A 19,914-nucleotide genomic window follows, 5' to 3' on the forward strand; every position below is an offset into this window, starting at 1 on the left:
CAGAGCTCTTAATTTGTTGAGTCAGTGTAAGCAAAAATAATTTCCTTTGCAACGTTCCCTTTACTAGTTTTTCAGGCTTTTTCGTGGTTTGCTTTAAAGCTCAATTATCGAGGGGAAAGTGCAGAGGCAATTTGTGCAAATGGTTCTGGGAATAGAAGGAGCGCGACTGGGCTGGTCTTAACAGCGCTGATTGGCTCAGCTGAACAAATAAAGTCATGAGTGTATTTGCTTACATTTGGAGTCTGGTAATTCGGGGCTGCTCCTGCGTTTTCTGTACTTCGGGCTTAAGTTCATGACAGATAATTCTCGAAATGAAGCAGAGCTGTAACAGACAGCGTGAAAAGTCTTCAGCCCTTCGTGACTCTCAACAAAATCTCTAATTCGAGCGGTGGTTTCAGATTTAAACACAAGTACCAGTTTTACAGTAGCATGGCTGTTTTGGATAAACAAAGAAATTAATCAAATCTTGATGTAAGTGATGACTTTAGATGTTGAGATTTTTCCTATAATCACAGTCATGGAATTGTGAGTAACACTGGTGTTTTCACAGATGGGATCGTATTTTGGCTATGCCGTGGCAACGACTGACATTAACAATGATGGGTGAGTAGGTGACAGGTCTCTGAGTCTTGCTCTCACTCACTCTCACCATTGTTCTCGCGGTCTATGCATGTGTCTCTCAGTACAGTATCTAGATTGGATCCCACCAACATCCCATTACAGTGGAAACCTCTGGCGTCAATGTGTCTGACTCGAACTGAAATTGAGCGATCTTCTCTCCCTGTCTGCAGGATGATTGACCTGCTGGTGGGAGCCCCCATGTTCATGGTTCGGGGCTCTGACGCCCGTCTGGAAGAAATGGGCCGGGTCTATGTTTACCTGCAGCGTGGCCCCCTAGACCTGGAGCCCCGCCTACCTCACCTGACAGGCACCCAAATGTTTGGGAGATTCGGCAGCACCATTGCACCTTTGGGAGATCTGAACCAGGATGGGTTCAATGGTAAGAATGGGAATTGTGACGAGAAAGTTAAATGTCTTCGCTCCTGTTTTTATAAAATATGGAGGCCACAGCTTGAAGTTTAAATATCTTGGTTGTCAGAGGAAAGCCTTCTCTGTTGGCATAAATAACTTTGTTGGTTGAGCTGAAGCTGGAACCCTGGACTTTTTTCCCCAGTAATAAATATTTTATTTATCTGGCTTGTGGAATCGGGTTACACAGTCATAGTTTGGCAGCATCACCATGGTTAGGGATGCCCTCCATTGACTGTTACTGAGAATTTTGACATACGCAATGCTATTGCCTAATTACATTATAAAAGTTACAATTGCTTTAAGTCACATAACCTGGTCCGAGGATAGCATTTGCACTAGGTTGCTAGATCTTCTTTGGTTTAGTCTGAGCAGCATTTCAGATACTTTTTCACTGCCAGAGGGAGAGAGAAAGCAGGGAAATTGGGGAATCCAACTTGCGCTTCAGTTTCAGCTTTTAAACATCAAAGGGTGGAACCAGAGAGCTTCAGTGCACAAGCAAGGAAATTAATGATGCACAACAAACTCTGGTAAAATCCAAATGGTAAATAGAAATGGCAATGTCTTATTATTCATTTATTTTTTTCATTTTTCCATGACATTGACATTCATGATTGTGGAAGGTCAGCTGGCTAGATAACATAGCATGGTTAGATTTCATTTTTCCCAACAATCTCCTGTGTTCTTATGAAGCCTAAGAACATTCAGCTTCATAAGAACACAACATGCAGGACTTCAGCCTTCAATTTGACAGAAAATAGTCCTCTATCTTCAAGATAATCTGTTTTAGACAATGAGCTAACTGTCTTCCCTCTTTCTCCTCATGCAGATGTGGCCATCAGCTGTCCGTTTGGAGGGGACGATCGTCAGGGATTAGTCTACATTTATAATGGCAACTCAGCAGGACTCAGGGACACGCCGTCTCAGGTGATCACTGGACAATGGGCTGCTGGGACCATGCCTGCCAGCTTTGGATTTGCTCTCCGAGGCGCTAAGGATCTTGACATGAACGGATACCCAGGTGAGTTAGAGCACAAGTAATTGCCATCATTATTTTTTAAACTCCATATTCATTTATTCATTGTCTTAAAATTGTTTGTTCCATTTCCTCAGATCTTATTGTCGGTGCCTTTGGTGTTGACAAGGCCATTCTCTACAGGTATGTTGTTTTTAAACTCATATAATCATTATTCACTGCTCTGCCACAGAACAAAGGAAAATATATGAATTTCCCGTGTTTGAATCCCTAACGTTAATCTTTTTTACCCACAGATCCCGTCCAATAGTCAATACCAGTGCCTCCTTGACAATTTCTCCCACCATGATCAACCCTGAGGAGAAGCTCTGCACAGTCACTAATGGCAACACCAGCATTCCTGTGTCCTGGTGAGTATTTATTTTGTCTTGAACGAGTGCTGTGTAACTGCTACTCAATCAGTTTGTTATTGGCCAACCTCCAACAACATGGGCTTCCCCGTTCCTCACATGCATAAACAGTTTTATCCTGGCAGGAAACTCTGATAAGGAATATCTTTTCCATCAACTGCTGCTCTCATTGGCTGACCTATTTTCAAAATGGCCTCAGCGCACTGTTTCAGAGAAGTAAAGTGCTGAATAACAGCATTGTCAGACATTTTTTGGACCTCCTTGAAACTTGCACGGTATTGATTTCCAGCAACAGGGAGAGGAAACAGACGACGGCTGCTCGCTGCTCGACATGGTCGACACCGGGCTCATGTGTCTGCTTTTCCCCCGCTCCAGATCCCGATCCGTAGAGGAAACTCTTGTATACACACATGTGCCTTGATTACGCACTGTTGCCTGGCAATGAGGAGTTGTTGGTGGGGGTGGGAGGAGAGTGGGAGGGAGGAGGGAGGCGCTAGAGATTTTTTTTTTTTTGAGGGGGGACGGTGTTGCATTGAATGAGATATTGTTTGGTGGTGGAACACAGCTGGGAAACATCAGGACACGTAGACTCTCGTGAGCATGCGCACGCACTTGTACAAAAGCAGACACAGACACAGGAGCACACACATTTAGTTATTAACACTCCTCAGCAGAAGTCCCCCTTCTGCTCCCTGTCCTTTTCCCTTCTCATTTTTCCCTTCTCTTCCCTTTCCTGTGTTTCTTTAACAGACTGTTTTCTCTCCCTCTCTCTCCCCTCACTCCTTCTGGTTTGTGCTCTGTGCCTCCAGTGTGGGTTTCCTAGTAAAGGGATTGGGGGTTTTGGGGTTGCTGACTCTTGGACAGCAGCGGCATGTTGTGTGGCTGATGTCATGGGAGAGCGCTGGAGGCTCATATAGACGCTAGCCGTTGGCTGGTCAGCGCTGAAACACGAAACGCTGCTCAATTTCACCCTTCTTAACTTGGCCATTCCATCATATGTGTGGGAGGGGGCTGAGGGTGGAAAGGGAGCTATACCAATTTATCAGCTTAGCTGGCGACAGCAGTCAGATGCCAGTGCGTCTCCAAACATATGACATTTTTCATATTATTCCCATTACCCCTCATGCTTTGAAATGTGAGGTATGTTGAGAGCTGAAATCAGTCAGTGAGAAAAGCGGGGCATGGGAGAAAGTTAGCATCAGCATGTGTGTATATTGCCATAAATGCGTATGCCTCCCCTCATCACGTCCTTGTCCCTTCTGTCCAAAACAGCGTCAACCTGAGTTTCTGCATCTCTGCTGATGGGAAGCATCTACCAGCCCACTTAGGTGAGCCAACTTTTCACATCTGCGCTGTATTACATGCAGAGAAAATGCTCAAATAAGCCGCAAATAGTGAAGTTTTAAATCCTCGGCCGTATTTAGGTTAAAGTAGTTTGGCAAGCAACACAGGTTTTTAATTCTGTTATGACAAGAGAGGCAGTGCGGTGCGCCAAATATTTGCTGTGATCCACCTTTAATGACCAGGCCTCTTGTTACTCATTCCCATTCACTATCAACCCCTAGTAATTATCTCTAATTGCTCCTTCCTCTATACACAAGTGCTGTCTGATATGTATGTCATTATATTCAGTTACATTGACTGCATTGTCTGTACGCTTGTGTATTTATGGTCTCTTTTTTTTAAAAGCTGTCATTACGTGACTCAGGAACATTCATCAAGCCGTGAATGCTCATTTGTGTGTGTGTGTGTGTGTGTGTGTTATGTGTTCCAGACTTCCAGGTGGAGGTACAGCTGGATAGCCATAAGCACAAGCAGAAAGGTGCAGTGAAGCGGGCTCTGTTCTTGGATTCCCAGCAGGCCTTGCTCCAGAAGAATGTGGCAGTGAAACATGGCGATCGCGTGTGTCACCAAACCAAGATCTTCCTAAGAGTATGCCTGCTCTTTATTTCCCCCATGACAATCACTCATCCTGTGATGAACCCACACATAAAGCCAAGATTTGAAATAACCACAACCATAGCAGTAATTTTGGCTATTTGACATAATGAGGAGAACTTATCTCCTGGGAACAACTGGCTGTGTTGTCGGGACAAATTGTGTTTTACAATACAGTGAATGAATGTATGTTTGTGTTTGACTGCAGGAAGAGAAGGAGTTCAGGGACAAGCTCTCCTCCATTTTTGTGGCCTTGAACTTCAGCCTGGATCCAAATGCTGCCGCTGACTTGCATGGCCTGCGGCCCATTCTCAACTATCAGACCACCACCATCATTGAGCAGAAGGTACTTTTCCACTACACTCCCCCAAATCCTTGGGGCATCAGTTTTTACTTGCCGCGGAGTGACCTACAGAGGTTTTAATCAGTATATCAGCCGAGGTGGAGCAGTGCTCACTAATAGTGTACAAACTTTGAGTGCATTCCTTCTGAGCTGATGGTAAGAAAATCAGCCACCTTGAGCAGCCATTCTCCTTATCATCAACCCACTACTCTGTGACTTTCTCCAGTCTCCTGATGAAAGAGTGAGGCAGCTCTTTTTTTATTTTTATTTTCAACTACTTTGCTGGGAAGGGGTCCAGGGTGTCTGGAAAGCAGTTTTCAATATAAAAATGTGAGGCATGTGTATAGTGGAGAGTGTTTGACTGCCCCAGCAGGAATATCTCTCTGCCCTGCTTGGCTGTGTAACGGTTCATAGGTGGTTCGTTCCAGAGTTGCGCAGACATGGAAGGTTAGTAGATATTTTTGGGTGGGGCACAGCCAGGCTATTTGCCCATCTGGTTGAAATTTATCGGCGTTTTGCCAGTTTTCATCTGGCAGTGAGCAGGGTTGGCTCAACATGTGGGCATGCTTTCAGCTGTGGCGCAGCATGCGCCATATGTGAGTTCAGCAACAGCCACTGGATTGGAGCGCTTGGGGGAAGGCAGTGAGTGTAGTTTGATCTTCCCCCTCTCCCCCACTTTCTGTGTTTCTCTTCTCTATCCTTGTGTATTTCTATCTTTTTCCTGTTGGATCAGGACTGAACCCTGTCATTCATGTCCTCCCTGGATATCAAAGCTTCTGGGGCTCCAACAGATGTGGTCTATGGCTGAACCAAGGCCTTGAGATGATGAGCTAAAATATCAACCTAAAACCTGAAAAAGTGCAGCTTTTTTCTAAACATCCAATGATGTAAAACCCCCATCTGTGTATGTGTGTGTAAAATGGGAGGTGGAATAGTGTAAAACTGCTAACAGATTTTGTTAATGTTACTTCAGGCTGTGTGAATGAAATGGTATATAAACAGAGAAAGGGTGACTATTATACCACAGCCTTGGCCCTGATCAGACACACAATGCCCTGCTGATATCTGCATGAGCTTTGAGAATGTATTGCAGGCCTTGCAACATTTCACTGGCTCAGCCAAGCTCTCTTCATGCGTGAGTGAGAATGAGAGATGGCTGATGCACCTCTGCAGGGTCTCGCTCTCTCATCGTAACACAGTCCACATGTTGCTATGAGGTTGCAGCATCATGACAGATATTTTAATTGCCACAGTGAACTGCTCAGATGACACAAACACATTCTTCACATGATATATGAATGCGGGAATGCGCTTCTGCAGAATCATGAATGCTGCCAGTTGTTGTCACCTTGAGGAGCTCTGAATTTGTGCCCTCAATGCCCCCGTTGTTCTTCATAATAAATAAGAATATCTTACCACGAGTATGACTTTGATTAATGTACTCCTCATTTCGCCAAGTTATTTTTATTATACTGCATGTGATACTTGTCCTCAATACATCACATGCTCACTGATGTCACTTTTGCTTCCTAGTTGTTGTTTAGCCCGAGCTATGGCCCTACAGACCTTGTTTTCCTGCCCTACAGAGACTGCAGGCCAGTGAACGCGCATGTGGGCAAGTTAACATGGCGGTTACCATGGTGTCCATAATTAGAGCCCCTGGATCCTATAATGACAAGGGAGGCGCTTGGCTCTCTCTAATCTCCTCCTCTATTTCTATTTATTATCATCATCGTCATCAGCATCATCACACTATGTCACAGTCACAGAGGGGAGCAATTTACCATACCGCAGAGCTTTCCCTGCCGCCGCTCCGCCACACGTTCAGTGGTCATCTGTTCACCCAGCAGTATCACTCTTCCTTTCTTCTCTTTCTCTCCACCATAATCTTCGGCTGTCCCCTCCCCCTTTCCAGGACAAGAGAGGTATCCCGTGTCTCAGTAAGTGCCCTTAATCCTCAGACCCCTCCCTCTCCATATGATCATATACTGCTGTGGTTTGCTGGGTGGCGTGGCATGTGGTGAAACTGCGGTTTGCCACATCGCGCTGTGATGTGGAGCGCTGGGCGAGAGCCGGCCTGGCAGCTCCGCGCTCTGCTCAGCAGGAGCATCTCCTCTGGATCTGTCTCTGGGGTTTTGAGCAACACCGTAGCCCGTTCATCATTTGCTTCACTTTTGGTGCCGGCAGATAGTGTGTGTGTGTGTGTTTTTGTAGGCAAATCTGGGTCAGGGGAGTGTGTCTGTGCCTGTCATCTTCGCTCTGAGTCATTCGTTTACCCTCTGAGCGATAAGATTGTTATTAGCGGTCTTGCTGTAGGTGTCAGATGTGGAGTGATGGCCTTGCACAAAAAAAGTGTCTGAAGACCGCAGCCCAGGTGTGTTTGTGTGTATGTTTTGGGTAATGGAATCTATTAGTCATTATACACCACATGTCCCATCTTGCAGCACTCACCCTGTTGTCTGCTTTACACTTATATGTGATTTATAATGTGCGCCTAATCCAAATTATGCTCATAAAACGTGCATTTTCGGATAGAACCTACAGTAAGCATGATCCATGTCACTGTTGCGTGTTATTCAGTCCCTATTAAAGCTTTTATTTCCCCCCATGTGCATCTTTCAGGCCCAGATTCTGCTTGACTGCGGAGAGGACAACATCTGTGTTCCTGACTTGAAGCTGGCGGTTCACGGGTGAGTTTATTTCCTCCCTCATATATTTCTAGAAATCATACAGCATGAAGATTTTAGAAAACACACTCGAATTCTGGGGATAATGCATAGGGAACCGCGAACAGGGTCACATACACTGAACTCTTCACCTCTTTTATGCAACTGGGAGCTTGGTATTGAGTCCTGAAGTATAAATACAGCTGTTTTTGTCACTCCTTGGCTTTGTTTAGTTTAGCATACCAAGCAGTTCTCTTAATAGCCACAATGCTGCAGTGAAGTGTGTGCGTGTGGGAGGGGGGGGTACTGTCCTTTGAAAACAGGAAGCAGCTCTGCTCTACAGGTGCTATGATTGGCTGACAACAGTTAGGGGAAAAGACAGGAGAGATGAAAGAGATGCGTTTGGAAAGAATGGGAGTAGAGTGCCAAAGAGTCGCCCCCCCCCCCTCCCGCCGCCTGCTTCTGAGGCTGTTAGGAGCGCCCTGCCACACTTTGATTTAAGAAAGCTGTTAGCATTTTTCTCAAAAATAACAACTTCCCCAAAACTTCCCACTCTGCTCTGTCATTTTAATTTCACATTTCTATATTTATCTACCCTCTGCCTCCATGTTTTTCAATGTATAGTTTATCCATCACATATGGAATAACCTGCTGCGAGTGCCTGTTATATACTGCCCAGTCCCACTCAAGTGCGGCTACATAAATTGTAGCTGCAGAAAGAGATTATTAAAATTGAAATAATAGCTTGGCTTTTTTTTTGTCCGATGTATAGTAGTTTATGTAAGCCTAATGGTAGTTAGACGGGTTAAGGGATTTCTGTGATTTAGTGGAATTTCACTGTAAGTATCCATCATACCTCCAGTGTTATTTCTGCTATTCCACTGCCAAGGCACATAACCTGTTGGACCAAAGATTCCCTGGGGAATCTTTATGTTTTTTTCTCTTTTTTTTGTGTTTTCTGATTTTCACCCTCTGTTTGGTTTTCAAAGTGGGATGCTGGTGAGAATAGAAAGAGTATGGCCGGCTCTCTGGCCAACCAGGGAATCATCTGTAGAAACGTGCTTTCTGTTGCTCCTCCTGCGTTGCTTTATGAGACCGGGCTTTAATTAAAAGCGTCTGTGTGGCCCTCCATATGGAATTTCTCATTGTTCTGAGCTCTGGAGCGGCATGGGGAGAGAGATGGAAAGGGTGGGGGGGTCAGCAGGGAAGGGGGAGGTGTTTTACAGTTCTACTCTGTGCTCTAGTGCATGTATGACTTTATTGCTACATTGGAAAAGTTTTCATTTGGGGGGGGACGGAGGCTTCCTGAGATGAATCTAACCGATGTGTTTTGGGTTGCGGCCCAGCTCCAAACCTAATAGATATGCAGAGCACAAAGCCAGAGGATTTATTAGTTTCATTAAAGCAACAACAATATTTTACCCAGGCTAGTGGCTGGTTTTTGCCAATAACCACGAACAAAGCATCCCATTGTTTACTTATGACACCCTAACACACCCTTTTTTGTATTTATTCACCCTAAAAGATGCCTGACACCATTTGACCTGACCGTTGACCCTATTAGTAATCAATTTTTTCTCTGGTTGGGTCCTCAGGGACAGGAAGGAAGTCTACCTAGGTGATGACAACTCGCTGACCTTGACTTTCAACGCCAGAAATGAGGGGGGAGGGGCATACGAGGCAGAGCTGTACGTGGTGCTGCCTCATGAAGCAGACTACAGCGGCATAGCCCGCAATAATGAGGTGAGGGCACATGCAAAACATGCTCAATCTGACATTTTACAGATCCTCAATGTATAGTATATTTCCTTGAAATTACATATGTATTATTATAAAGGATATTGTTACAGAGACAACGGGCATCAACAAGGAACTTTCTGCAACCTACTATGAGTGTGTCTTAGGACATGACAACATAACAGTTGTTTTTCCTGACTCTTCGTAGATTTGATTGTCCTATTTGATTATCCGCTGCTTTTATTAACTCATCTTTCTGTCTTTCTCGTCATGTTGCCCAGAGCCTGACCCAGCTGACCTGCAGCTACGAGACAGAGAACCAGACCCGCTACCTCAGCTGTGATTTGGGCAACCCTATGAAGTCGGGCACCAGCGTAAGGATCCTTTTTTTGGTCTTTTTGCATGGTTTGACTCTGTTACTAGCTAGGATCCTGGTTAGTTGTTGTTTGTAGGCCGGTTGAGTTCTGAGCCCTTGCAAAAAAGGGTATAGTATTACCTCTGAGCCTAATGATTACAACAGGACATCATGGTTTCTTGCTCTTAGAAGGGAAACATTGTCTATCATGAGGGGGATTCATGTGGGAGGCAGTGTGTTGAGGCAGCGTCGTGACAGGAAGTGGCCCTCAGGCTATCAGGAAGCCTCTCTCCATCTGTGCCCAAGGCTCCCTGCTGGAGAGAGTTCCTCTTTCTAATGATCGGCAAGCTGGCAACAGTTTAATTGGTCTGCAGAATCAGACTGTCAGTCGGATGTGAGCTGGGAAAGATGGACAGGAGTCTCTGGAAGAAGGGACGTCAGTTGCTTGTAAAGGGTTTAGAAAGCACTGAGTTTACAATTCAGATCCAGAGAGAGAGACCTTTAGCTGTCTCTAAATGTCTCCCACTGTACTGCACTGAGGTCTCAAGCCGAAACATTGGCTCAACATGTTATTGTTCTGATGTGAGTCTGTTGTAACTCATAAATGTGTAGGTAGGTGCAGAGAGACTTTATGACTATGCCAATGATTCATTGAGTCAGGGAGCAACCAATTTTTTTATGGGTTGCATTTAAATTGTTTCTCCTTTCATTCTCCCACACAAGCACAGAAGGTACATGAAAACAGACACACACACACACACACACACACACACACACACACACACACACACACACACACACACACACACACACACACACACAAACTTACTCACACAAGCACAATAAACTGTTGTGCACAAGCCTCCTGAATGCAATTATGGTGCAGAACATGCATGTGTGGTTTATGTGGAAAACAAAGGATGTGAAATTACAAATGAATAAAGGGCGAAAGGGAAAGATGAAGCTGCTGGCCACAGTCAGGACCTGCCCAGGTGTGGTACAGCTGTCTGCCAGGCAGGGCAGGGCTTCACACACTGACTGACCCCACAGCAACATACAGTAACTAGAAGAGAGGAGATGGGAAGAGAAGAGAGAGGAGGCATAGCTGATTGACATCCATGGCAGCCAAAAATGTTTTACAGTATTGCATGTGCATGGCCCATTAAAGAACCATTCCACTGTTTAAATTAGGGCTAGGTCTGCTATTTGCTTCTTTGTTCTCTTTGTTAGTTTTTAGATCATAACAGGAGACATTCAGGTTTGGGATCTGCATTTTCACACAGTAATAATGATGATAATAGAGATGGGATGATATGAAAATTCACAATCACATTACTAATTACTAATATACATTGATATCATTCATATTGAAAGCTGTTAACTTGACTGGTTGATACTGACTTTGCTTGATGCTAGAGAGTGTGTGCCACAAAAACTATGACTTATTAAGTCCAATAAAACACACTTATCTTGATATTTAAAATTGAAACAGTGTAATTAACTGTCAGACATTTTAATCACGGTTTATAGTAAATCTGGTAACTGCTCCAGCCATTTATGGTAAAGATGAATAAAACTATAATAATAATAAAACTTTATTTTGTCATCCTCTTGCAGCTGTGGGCAGGCCTGCGCTTCACAGTGCCACGCCTCAAGGACACACACAAGACCGTTCAGTTTGACCTGCAGATTCGCAGGTAGGACTTGTTTTCATGTCAGAGCACACGTGTGAACTGTGTGTGTATTTGTTTCATCAACTGTGATTTGTTATCATTTCCTTTCACCTCATATTTTGATTCAGATTTGCATTCGCAAATCTTGATGGATAACCTGTGTTGGTTCTCTTTCTCTTTCCACAGTAAAAATGAGAATAATTCCCACAGTGAGGTTATCCCCTACAAGCTGGAGGTGGTTGTCCAAGCTGATGTTATTCTACAAGGGTGAGCTCAATGTTAGGATTACCTCATTTGAACTTCATAAAGTCTCCATAAACTCTCCTCTGCCCTCCTACACAATTTCTCACTCTCCCTTCTCTTGTGTAGCGTGTCCCGGCCTGATAAGGTCTTCTTCCCACCAGCCAACTGGAAGATGACCAAAAGCTATCAGGTGGAGCAGGACATTGGCCCTGCAGTGGAGCACATCTTTGAGGTAATCCACTCAGTTCTTCCAGGAAGCTATTAGCTGCACAGACTCACCATGGCAGAGCATAAAGGCCTGGAAAGCAGATCCTACAATTCATGCAGCAAAGCAGACTTCCCAAGGCTGCAATGAGGCATACACACAGAAAACATTCCAGATATTACAGTGATTTATTATTGATCAGTGCAGATCCACTTTAATTTTAGCAACATTTGACAGAGTTGTACTTTTAGTGGTGGTTTTGCAGAGTACGAAAAGATTGTAAGATCTTTTCAAAGTTGATTAAAAAAAAAAAAAAATCAGTTGTAACCTTGTGACTCCATTAAAGTGCACAAATAAAAATGAGCCAAAGTACGAAATTGCTACTCTTGAACTGCTCTAATGCTTGACATATTAAAGTTTTCCTTGTTAATTTCCTCTTTCTGCCTTTCCGTCTTTTCCAGCTGGTGAATAACGGGCCCAGTCGGATTAGCCACACCCTCCTTCAGCTGCGCTGCCCCCTCAGAGTCCAGGGTCAGTCTCTCCTTTATCCCCTGGAGTTCTCCACTGAAGGCCCCCTCAACTGCACCGCCAACCGCACCATGAACCATCTCCACCTCAAAGTAAGCACAACACACACGCACAAATGCACACACATATCGGCACCTCTCAGGGTCAGATGAGGCAAAGTCCAGCTGGGTGTGTGAACACACTTCACAGACAGCCAGAGCAGTGAAGATGTCCCACAGGTTCCCACTTCACTGTGTGACTAACAGATGGGCCGTCCCGCTGGTGGGCCCACACCCACCTCCTCCCTTCCCTGCTTGTCAGCCCCACCCGGGACTCCCATCCAACCACCACTTTGATGTCACAGCTCCTCTCTGTGCTCTCTAGTAGCACGCTCACTCATCTTCAACATCAGATGACGCCGACACACCCCCTCATACGAAGCTGTAACCTTGAGATTTTATGGTCAAAACAACTTAATGTAGTTGTTTGTGTTTATTTTTGAAACCGGCCAGATGCTGAACAGGGCACTGGGTTGTTGTCTGTCTCGGTTGTGTTTTTTTGTAATTTCTTTCGGTCTCGGGGGAATTGTAAAGCATCTTGTATTTCCACAGGGACCCATGTGGAGTGAAGCTCACATGCTACTGATTAATGACAAAAACCTCTGGGCCATGCTAACATTAGCTCTTGTATTGACAGAAAGGGTGGTGTGCTCTTCTCTCTGGTGAGGTCAGTGTCTGTGTTAATCTAATGGGTGGTGTGTTTTCGTGCTTGTGTGTGTGTGTGTGTGTGTGTTTGCTCCCTCCTTAGCTCCAGCAGACCTCCACAGAGCTTCCGCCTATTCTGGCACTGAAGGCCCATGAGCACCATGTCGAGAGGAGGGAGGTCCACCGAGACCAGCTTGCCCATTTGACCAACCTGGTGAGTGATACTTGGGCTGGGATATGGTAGTCTTTAATTTCTATACACAATCTGAAATGAAGCTGCTCAAATGAAAAAGATAAGATTTTAAAAGAGAAATTCACCAAAAATACAATAACGCCTAGTACAATCTATCCCTCCAGATAATTTCCGTGCGATTTGTTGAGATTTCCAGTCTAATGCAGGCCTCCTTGTCTCTCAGTACCAAAATACAGTGGGGCTGGATGGATATTCATCTGTGAAGCTGCAGTTGTCAAAAATTTACATGCGAAAAACTCAACAGCGACAGCTCTATCCAAAAACAATAACACATGTACTTGGCATAATGACCGTGCCTGGAATTAAAGAGTTTCTTTGGGAACTATTCTCTGTAAAAGAACACCGACAAATCCACCTTGAATTTGTGCTGCTAAATATAATTTAGGCTCCTTGGCTGGAAGTTCCTAAAACTTCTTGCTATAAGGGGTGAACTGTTCCTTCAAATCCGCGTGAGGTGGCAGTATATTGGATATAGGAATCAGCATCACCAGGCTGAAAGGTCTGTTTCAATAAATGCCTGATAGGTGACTTGTAAGTGAGAGAAATAAGGGCTTGAGTTTATAGTTTATGGTAAATGTTGTCATACAGTTAAAAGTGTTTTGAATCTCATAAGGCAGGTCAAAAGCGCTCCATTAGATAAAGGTTAAGGCTTGAACCCAAACACGATATTTTGCTGTGTTGCTTGAAGTTAAATGTCTGGATCTATTTTGGTGGCACTGGCCCCTCTCTTACATGAGGCTCCTGGGATTGGATAATTAGGTTATGATGTTGTTAAAAGGGAGAGGTCAGAGGGCATGGGGTTGTGGCATTGTGGTGATTAACATTAAAGGGCCTTTAGTGGTGCTGGTGGGACTGGGAAGACATGGGACACGGGAATGAGGGCTCTTTGTCAGTGATGCTCTGGTTACTTTACAGACCACTCTGTAATTTTCAACTCTGGGTGTTTTGAGGCCCACAGCCCCCCACACACTGGCTCTATTGATCCATCCAGCTGCAGGTAGCTGCTCCCTCTGCCTCCGTCTCGGGCTACCTGCCTTTACCAAAAGGGGCTTTGTCTGCTTCCCTGCTGCTCCTAACCGTGCTCATTTATCAAGCATGTCTGATGACACGTCAGTATGAAGGAGCCCATTCTCCCTTTTCTCCCGTCTCTGCACTTTTGTTTTTAATGCTGGGGATGGCAGACCTCTCTGTTCAAAGTGTCTCTTGATGAAAGGAGAAAGTGCCATAGTGTTTAGCGCTGCTCGGATGAAGTCGTAGGCCTGAGTAATAGTGCGAGACGGAGAATGACATGCTTTGTCTTGGATGAGCTGAGCTATGCATAAAAAGAGACTGCCTTTTTAAACTGCTATTTGGAATAGTAAAGGATTTGTGTTGTAGAATAATAATTAATTGGTAATTTGCTTTAATGATCCGTTGGCAATAATGGAACCAAATGCAAGTCTGCCCTTATCAGAGCGTTTGTTTATATTCCTGCTTTCATTTGCATGACTTAACAAGCTCTTCTTCTTCCTAATTATAAAGTGTCAGCCTACATAGGCCCTGTGCATACAGCAGTACAAAAGACAGGCCCATCCTTTATGAAGTTGTGGGAACAGCCTCTGCACCCCCAAACTCCACCTCTTGACCACAATGGGCCACATTTAGGCCATTTCCAAGAGACCCACCAGTTTTTACAGGGCCATCCAGTGCCCGCGTGCCCCGGGGCTTCGGGGAGGCCTACTAGGAGGAAGTGGACTGATATGCTCCCTGTCTGTCTGTGTGCCCTTATTAAGTCTGTCTAAGACTGAGCCTTAGGGAGCTAGGCGGATACTGTCTTCTCCCGTGTTTGCCCTCCTCGGTGTAATAAGTAAACTAATGCGCTCCCGCAGGAAACCCACTAAAACCTCTCAGTCTGGGGGTGGTCTGGCCCTAGCACCAGCTCTAAAATGCACTTTGTGGACGGTTTAAAATGTTGAACTTACCAAACTGCATTATGAGGATCCAATTAAGATAGTGTATTCAACAGTCTTGCGAAAAATGGGCTGGTTTTAGTGGTTGGGCAATAATGTGGAGCGCGGTGACTGCATGCTGCATTTTTACAGTCTCATGACATTCCCTCAATCTCACTAATTCGAAGCAGGCCTGGAATAGGGATCATAACATTGAGCTCTTTGTTATATTTATTTGGACTGCAGCGTTGACATGGCTGTTATTTGCGTTGCCTTATCTCTTCTTCTAGTTTTGACTTGTGACTTTATGACTTTCCTCCATCTGTTTTCAGGTCATGTGACCAATGCCTTTAAGTTATACTTTGAGGAACGACAACTTCAATTTTATAAATGCTTTGCACAAACTGATTTCAAGAGTAATTCTTAAATAAATGATGTAACACTGAATGAACACTGTCTTTACTCATGCTGCTACTCTCTGTCTCCATAGTCCTGCTCTAATGTTGAGTGCTGGACGCTCCAGTGTAATGTGGGTCTCCTTGAGAAAGGGACTACTGCCATTGTGAAAGTGCGCTCCCGCGTCTGGGCTGAGACCTTCATTGAGGTGAGCAGGAGACAAAGCCTGAAAACACACTACACTGTACTGTACATGACCACTGGCATGGCACAGGAAAGGCTGTGCCCTGTAGATCTGCCTGTTCCCATTGTTTTCTGTGTATTTTCTCATGTCAGGCTTTGGCAGTAAGTATGTAGCCATTATTCGTTAAAGCATCAAGAAGGAAAACACTGAGGCCTAAAACCTCAAATGTGAGGCTGGCAAAGATGAATAGCTGCAGCAAATACTGGATTGTATTGACTGGAGGTCAGCACTTGTGTTGGCTGAGCTCTTAAATGTACTAACATACATAGTCGCAGATACTTGGCTCAACAAATTGGAAAACAGTTGCTAAATGGAACGTAAATTGCTGTATTTAGATTTGGCTGTTTATGTATTCAAGTATTTTGTGCAAGTGTGCATACACTGTTTTTGTACAGTTTCTAAAATAGTAAGTCTATTTTTGTTGTTGGTGGTGTTTTTTTCCCTACCTGGCTTGTCTGAGGTACTCCAAGTGAGAATTTAAATGCTCTCATATGCTGTAATACAAGGCACATGTGTGAATGTATTGGAAATTCATTAGCCGGTGGTCACAGCTTCTCATATGATTGGAATGTCAAAGAGATAGTCCTATGAAGATTCAGGTCGTCTCTATAAGGCTACATCGCCTCCTACTGTATTATTAGTGAACTGCAGCCCTCATGTAAAGCTTTGAAAGGTTAGAAATTGTTGTCATAAACATCTGGGGAGTTTGATTTAGTAACTTGTAAATTCTTCCTTCAGAGATCCTATAAGCATTACATGCTGGAGTGCCTGGCCAGATACAGCGTGATGAAGATGCCTTATGCCATCTTACCCAAGCATTCTCCTAGTGGACACAAAAAGGTATTTACAGCTTCATTCATTCATTAACTTATTCATCATTTGAACCTATTTTCTTTGTTGAGTCACACTGAGGTGAGGACTAAATGTGCTTTTGTCCTTAGGTGGTGACTCCGGTGGTCTGGAACAAGCCAGACATCGACAACTCGGTTCCTCTGTGGATCATCATCCTGGCCATTCTGGCTGGACTGCTGCTTTTGGCTCTTCTCATCTACATCCTCTACAAGGTCAGTGCTGCTGTGTAACAAAGCATAGTACACACCACTTTACTTTATCTTCATTGGTTTAATGTCACAATGAGAACAACATTTTGAGAGCCTCATGCTTCAGTAATTTGATACATTTCCTATTGAAACAGGATTTTTGGGGTGGGACTTAATGTGGATAGGAATCTAGTGGAAACCAGTGGGAGAAACAGTTAGGGAAAGAAAGGCAGTTTTATATGAAGGGAACAGTGTGACTGTTCAAAAATGTGATATTTCTATTGGTTGAAAATTTTGTCCATGTCTACTGGTTCAGCATGACGTTGCTAGTGAAGATGCACTGTTTTCCAGGAAGAGGTAATGACCCTAGAGAGACTGGGAAAAAATCCTAAATGAAATAACTTTTTAATAGATGAATATTCTGACATTTAAAATTAGCTCGCAATTTGAAAAAAATATTTGTCATTTCATTGTGGAACCCCACTTTTCATCATTAGAGGCCAGGCTTTTGGGTTTAGATACAATGGTTGATAACAGTTGACTCTTATTCAGACTGATAAAATGACTTCAGGCTTACTGCAACTGTCAAATTCATCAGTGTGCACCTCTCATGTTTTTGTTTTTTTGTTTTTTTTTTCAGCTTGGCTTCTTCAAGCGATCTCTACCTTATGGCACTGCCATGGAGAAAGCGCAACTGAAACCACAGGCTGCCTCCGAGGCCTAACCAACCACCAGAGCTACCAGAAGCACAGAGCCACTGGCCGTATGATTGCAATAGAGAAACACGACGGAACGTCTAGAGCGGATCAGACTACGGTTGAAGAGTTTAGGAGGAGGAAAGACCACTGGATCTCCACTGTGCTGCACTAGAAGACAAAAACCCAAAGATCTCCAAACCAAATGAATGTTTTTTTTTCTTTCTAATTTAATATATGTCTTGTTTGCTGGCAGGTTGGGATTGTAAGCAAATTGAACTTTTCTCAATGTCACAGTTGGACTGCCTCAAGACTAACATTGGACTGAAGAACAACACTATTGACTGTAAACCAAGTGCAGAAATGCAGGCGAACCTTGGCCCACACTGTGGATGGAGGAAGATGCCTGTTGGCTTTCCTTTTGGGAATTCTCACCACAGAGAATTCCTCGTTACCCCCGTTAACTGCCTTGTTTTGGTGCTAATGATCTGATGTGTTCACTGCCTCTGACAGGAAATGCCCATGTGGTGGCAAGGAGCTGTGAATACCGCTACCTGTGGGTGGCACAAACATATTCTTCTGATATGTCCTGAACACGTGATTGAACAAGCTTTATGTTGAAGCAGATGACAAGGATACCAGGTTCAGGGTGAAAACATGTCCAAACCAGAAATTTGTTAAATAGCTCAGTTTTTTAACCACATAATTTCATTCATTTTACAGAATTTAACCCAAACTGTCCATGAAAATGATCTCTCTCTCTGCCTCAGGTTGGTGGAAAGTGCTGGGTTCAGTTGTTTTTGCACTCAAAGGAGAAATCTACTGATATTACTAAAAAGACGCCAAAGACTGACTGACCTTTCCTTTGAGTTTTGACTTTTAACTCCTACTGATCACTGTTTTAAATCCTGTTTGTTATGTTCAGAGTTACCAATGCTGGCATCGTCATTGTCTTGTAGTCGACTGGGGTGTGACTGGAACCACCACAGACCTGTGGAACCTCACATTAGGCTTGAAACAGTGTGGTGCGTCTGTCAGGAAAAAATGGCTAGTGGTGTTCTCCTGGGGAAGAGTCAGATGTCTCTGCTTGTGCCAGGACAGAGGTAGGCTCATAACGAGACTGGGCACAAACAACGCTCAGGGGAATCCACGGAGTTTACAGCCATTGTGTAATGATGTCTTGAAGTAAAGATATGACAATCATCTGTAGTAGCCGTGAAAGACAGTAGAGAAACAGTAGTTTAGTGTGAGAACAGGCAGGATCTTCACTCTTATGAGTCTACAGGATCCATGTTACACACAGCATACAGTGTGTGTGTGATACTGTGAGATACTGTATGTTTTGTCTGTTTTCTAAAAGCTGTCCATATTTACAAAGACGGCTGATAGCGGCAGCGGTGATCTCACTACCAAAAGGCTACAGCTTCACCCAGGGACTGAACATTGAAATGCATTGTATTGGTTTCATATGTCTTGTACATAGGTTTTATGTGCCTTAAAGTGTAAATAGTTAATGTCTGAGAGTGCGTGTACGTGTGTATGCATGTGTGTGTGTGTATACATACAGCATACTGCATGTGTGCGAATGGTATATTTATGAATGCCTGCTTTTTGTATGACGTAGTTACACCTTTCCCATTGCTCAGCCCTGTCCGTCCCCATTGCCTCTGTAGCTCGAGAGGTCAGGCCATTCTGCATTGCTGTTGGTAATGATGGCATAAACACAGTGAGTGTTCAGGCTGTTAAAGTGCATGGCAGACGTTAGAATACCTAGGACCTCAGTGGCATTTGTCACAAACAATATAGAGACTGTAACGCCACTGTCCAGTTGTGTCAGTTGCTGTGCAGAATGTCAGTTTGTACCTCTAATAAAGGGATAACAACTAGGCACTGGGAACTAAATGTTTGGAAGTGCAATATTTATATTCACTCTTGTTAATATCACAGTTCTATTTTTCATTGTTTTGTTTTGCTTATTTGTGACTGAGTTGTGATAAACCAGAACGTTGTAATGTGGTGATGTGTGTCGAAACATGTGACTAAACCCCTTGTGGGGTTCTGGCTTTTCACTTCCACTTACAGTCTCACCAACGTAGTCCACGTGTGAAACTTTTTTGTTCTTTTCAAGATTTTTCCTACTGCAGATGTACTCGCCACTCACTTTCCACACCACTCTTTTTGATCATGCTGATTTAAAAAAAAACAAACAAACAAAAAAAAAAACACAAACGGACACAAAAGTGTGAAGCACAGACTCTGGTGACCACGGAGACATATCTTGAGTTGAGCTCAGGTATGTTGATGTTGTGTGATAATTTATGTGCGGTGCAGTTGAATCACCTGTCCAAACACCACCATCATACTAACCACATGTGTTACATTTGTTTTGCCTCGTTACACTCTTTCATGCCCCTTCAAATTGGACAATAAATCAGTATTTGCTCCCATGACAGTATTTGTCATGGGAGCACACTAAAGTATACTAAATCTCCTTTTGGTAGCTGATAAATTTAAAATATCTAAATCCTTTAACATTATCTGTTGTATAATGTTAACATTGCTTCAACATTGG

General features: G+C 43.9%; 1 protein-coding gene across 1 annotated transcript in view; it reads left to right on the forward strand.

Annotated features, from left to right (window-relative positions):
• The window catches only part of itga5 (integrin, alpha 5 (fibronectin receptor, alpha polypeptide)), a 34,419-nt gene extending 16,898 nt beyond the window's left edge, over positions 1-17,521 (forward strand). The window contains exons 11-30 of the mRNA XM_030055567.1: positions 551-603; positions 792-1,000; positions 1,859-2,050; positions 2,143-2,188; positions 2,302-2,415; positions 3,688-3,743; positions 4,190-4,347; positions 4,562-4,699; positions 7,319-7,386; positions 8,958-9,105; positions 9,381-9,473; positions 11,072-11,151; positions 11,314-11,394; positions 11,497-11,602; positions 12,037-12,195; positions 12,890-13,000; positions 15,458-15,571; positions 16,346-16,447; positions 16,549-16,671; positions 17,288-17,521. Coding sequence (XP_029911427.1) covers positions 551-603; positions 792-1,000; positions 1,859-2,050; positions 2,143-2,188; positions 2,302-2,415; positions 3,688-3,743; positions 4,190-4,347; positions 4,562-4,699; positions 7,319-7,386; positions 8,958-9,105; positions 9,381-9,473; positions 11,072-11,151; positions 11,314-11,394; positions 11,497-11,602; positions 12,037-12,195; positions 12,890-13,000; positions 15,458-15,571; positions 16,346-16,447; positions 16,549-16,671; positions 17,288-17,371 — 2,235 coding nt within the window. The 3' untranslated portion in view covers positions 17,372-17,521. The remainder of the gene's footprint in view (positions 1-550; positions 604-791; positions 1,001-1,858; positions 2,051-2,142; positions 2,189-2,301; positions 2,416-3,687; positions 3,744-4,189; positions 4,348-4,561; positions 4,700-7,318; positions 7,387-8,957; positions 9,106-9,380; positions 9,474-11,071; positions 11,152-11,313; positions 11,395-11,496; positions 11,603-12,036; positions 12,196-12,889; positions 13,001-15,457; positions 15,572-16,345; positions 16,448-16,548; positions 16,672-17,287) is intronic.
• The last annotated feature ends 2,393 nt before the right edge of the window (positions 17,522-19,914 follow it).

Source organism: Myripristis murdjan, chromosome 7 (assembly GCF_902150065.1).
Source record: "Myripristis murdjan chromosome 7, fMyrMur1.1, whole genome shotgun sequence".
Taxonomy (NCBI): Eukaryota; Metazoa; Chordata; class Actinopteri; order Holocentriformes; family Holocentridae; genus Myripristis; species Myripristis murdjan.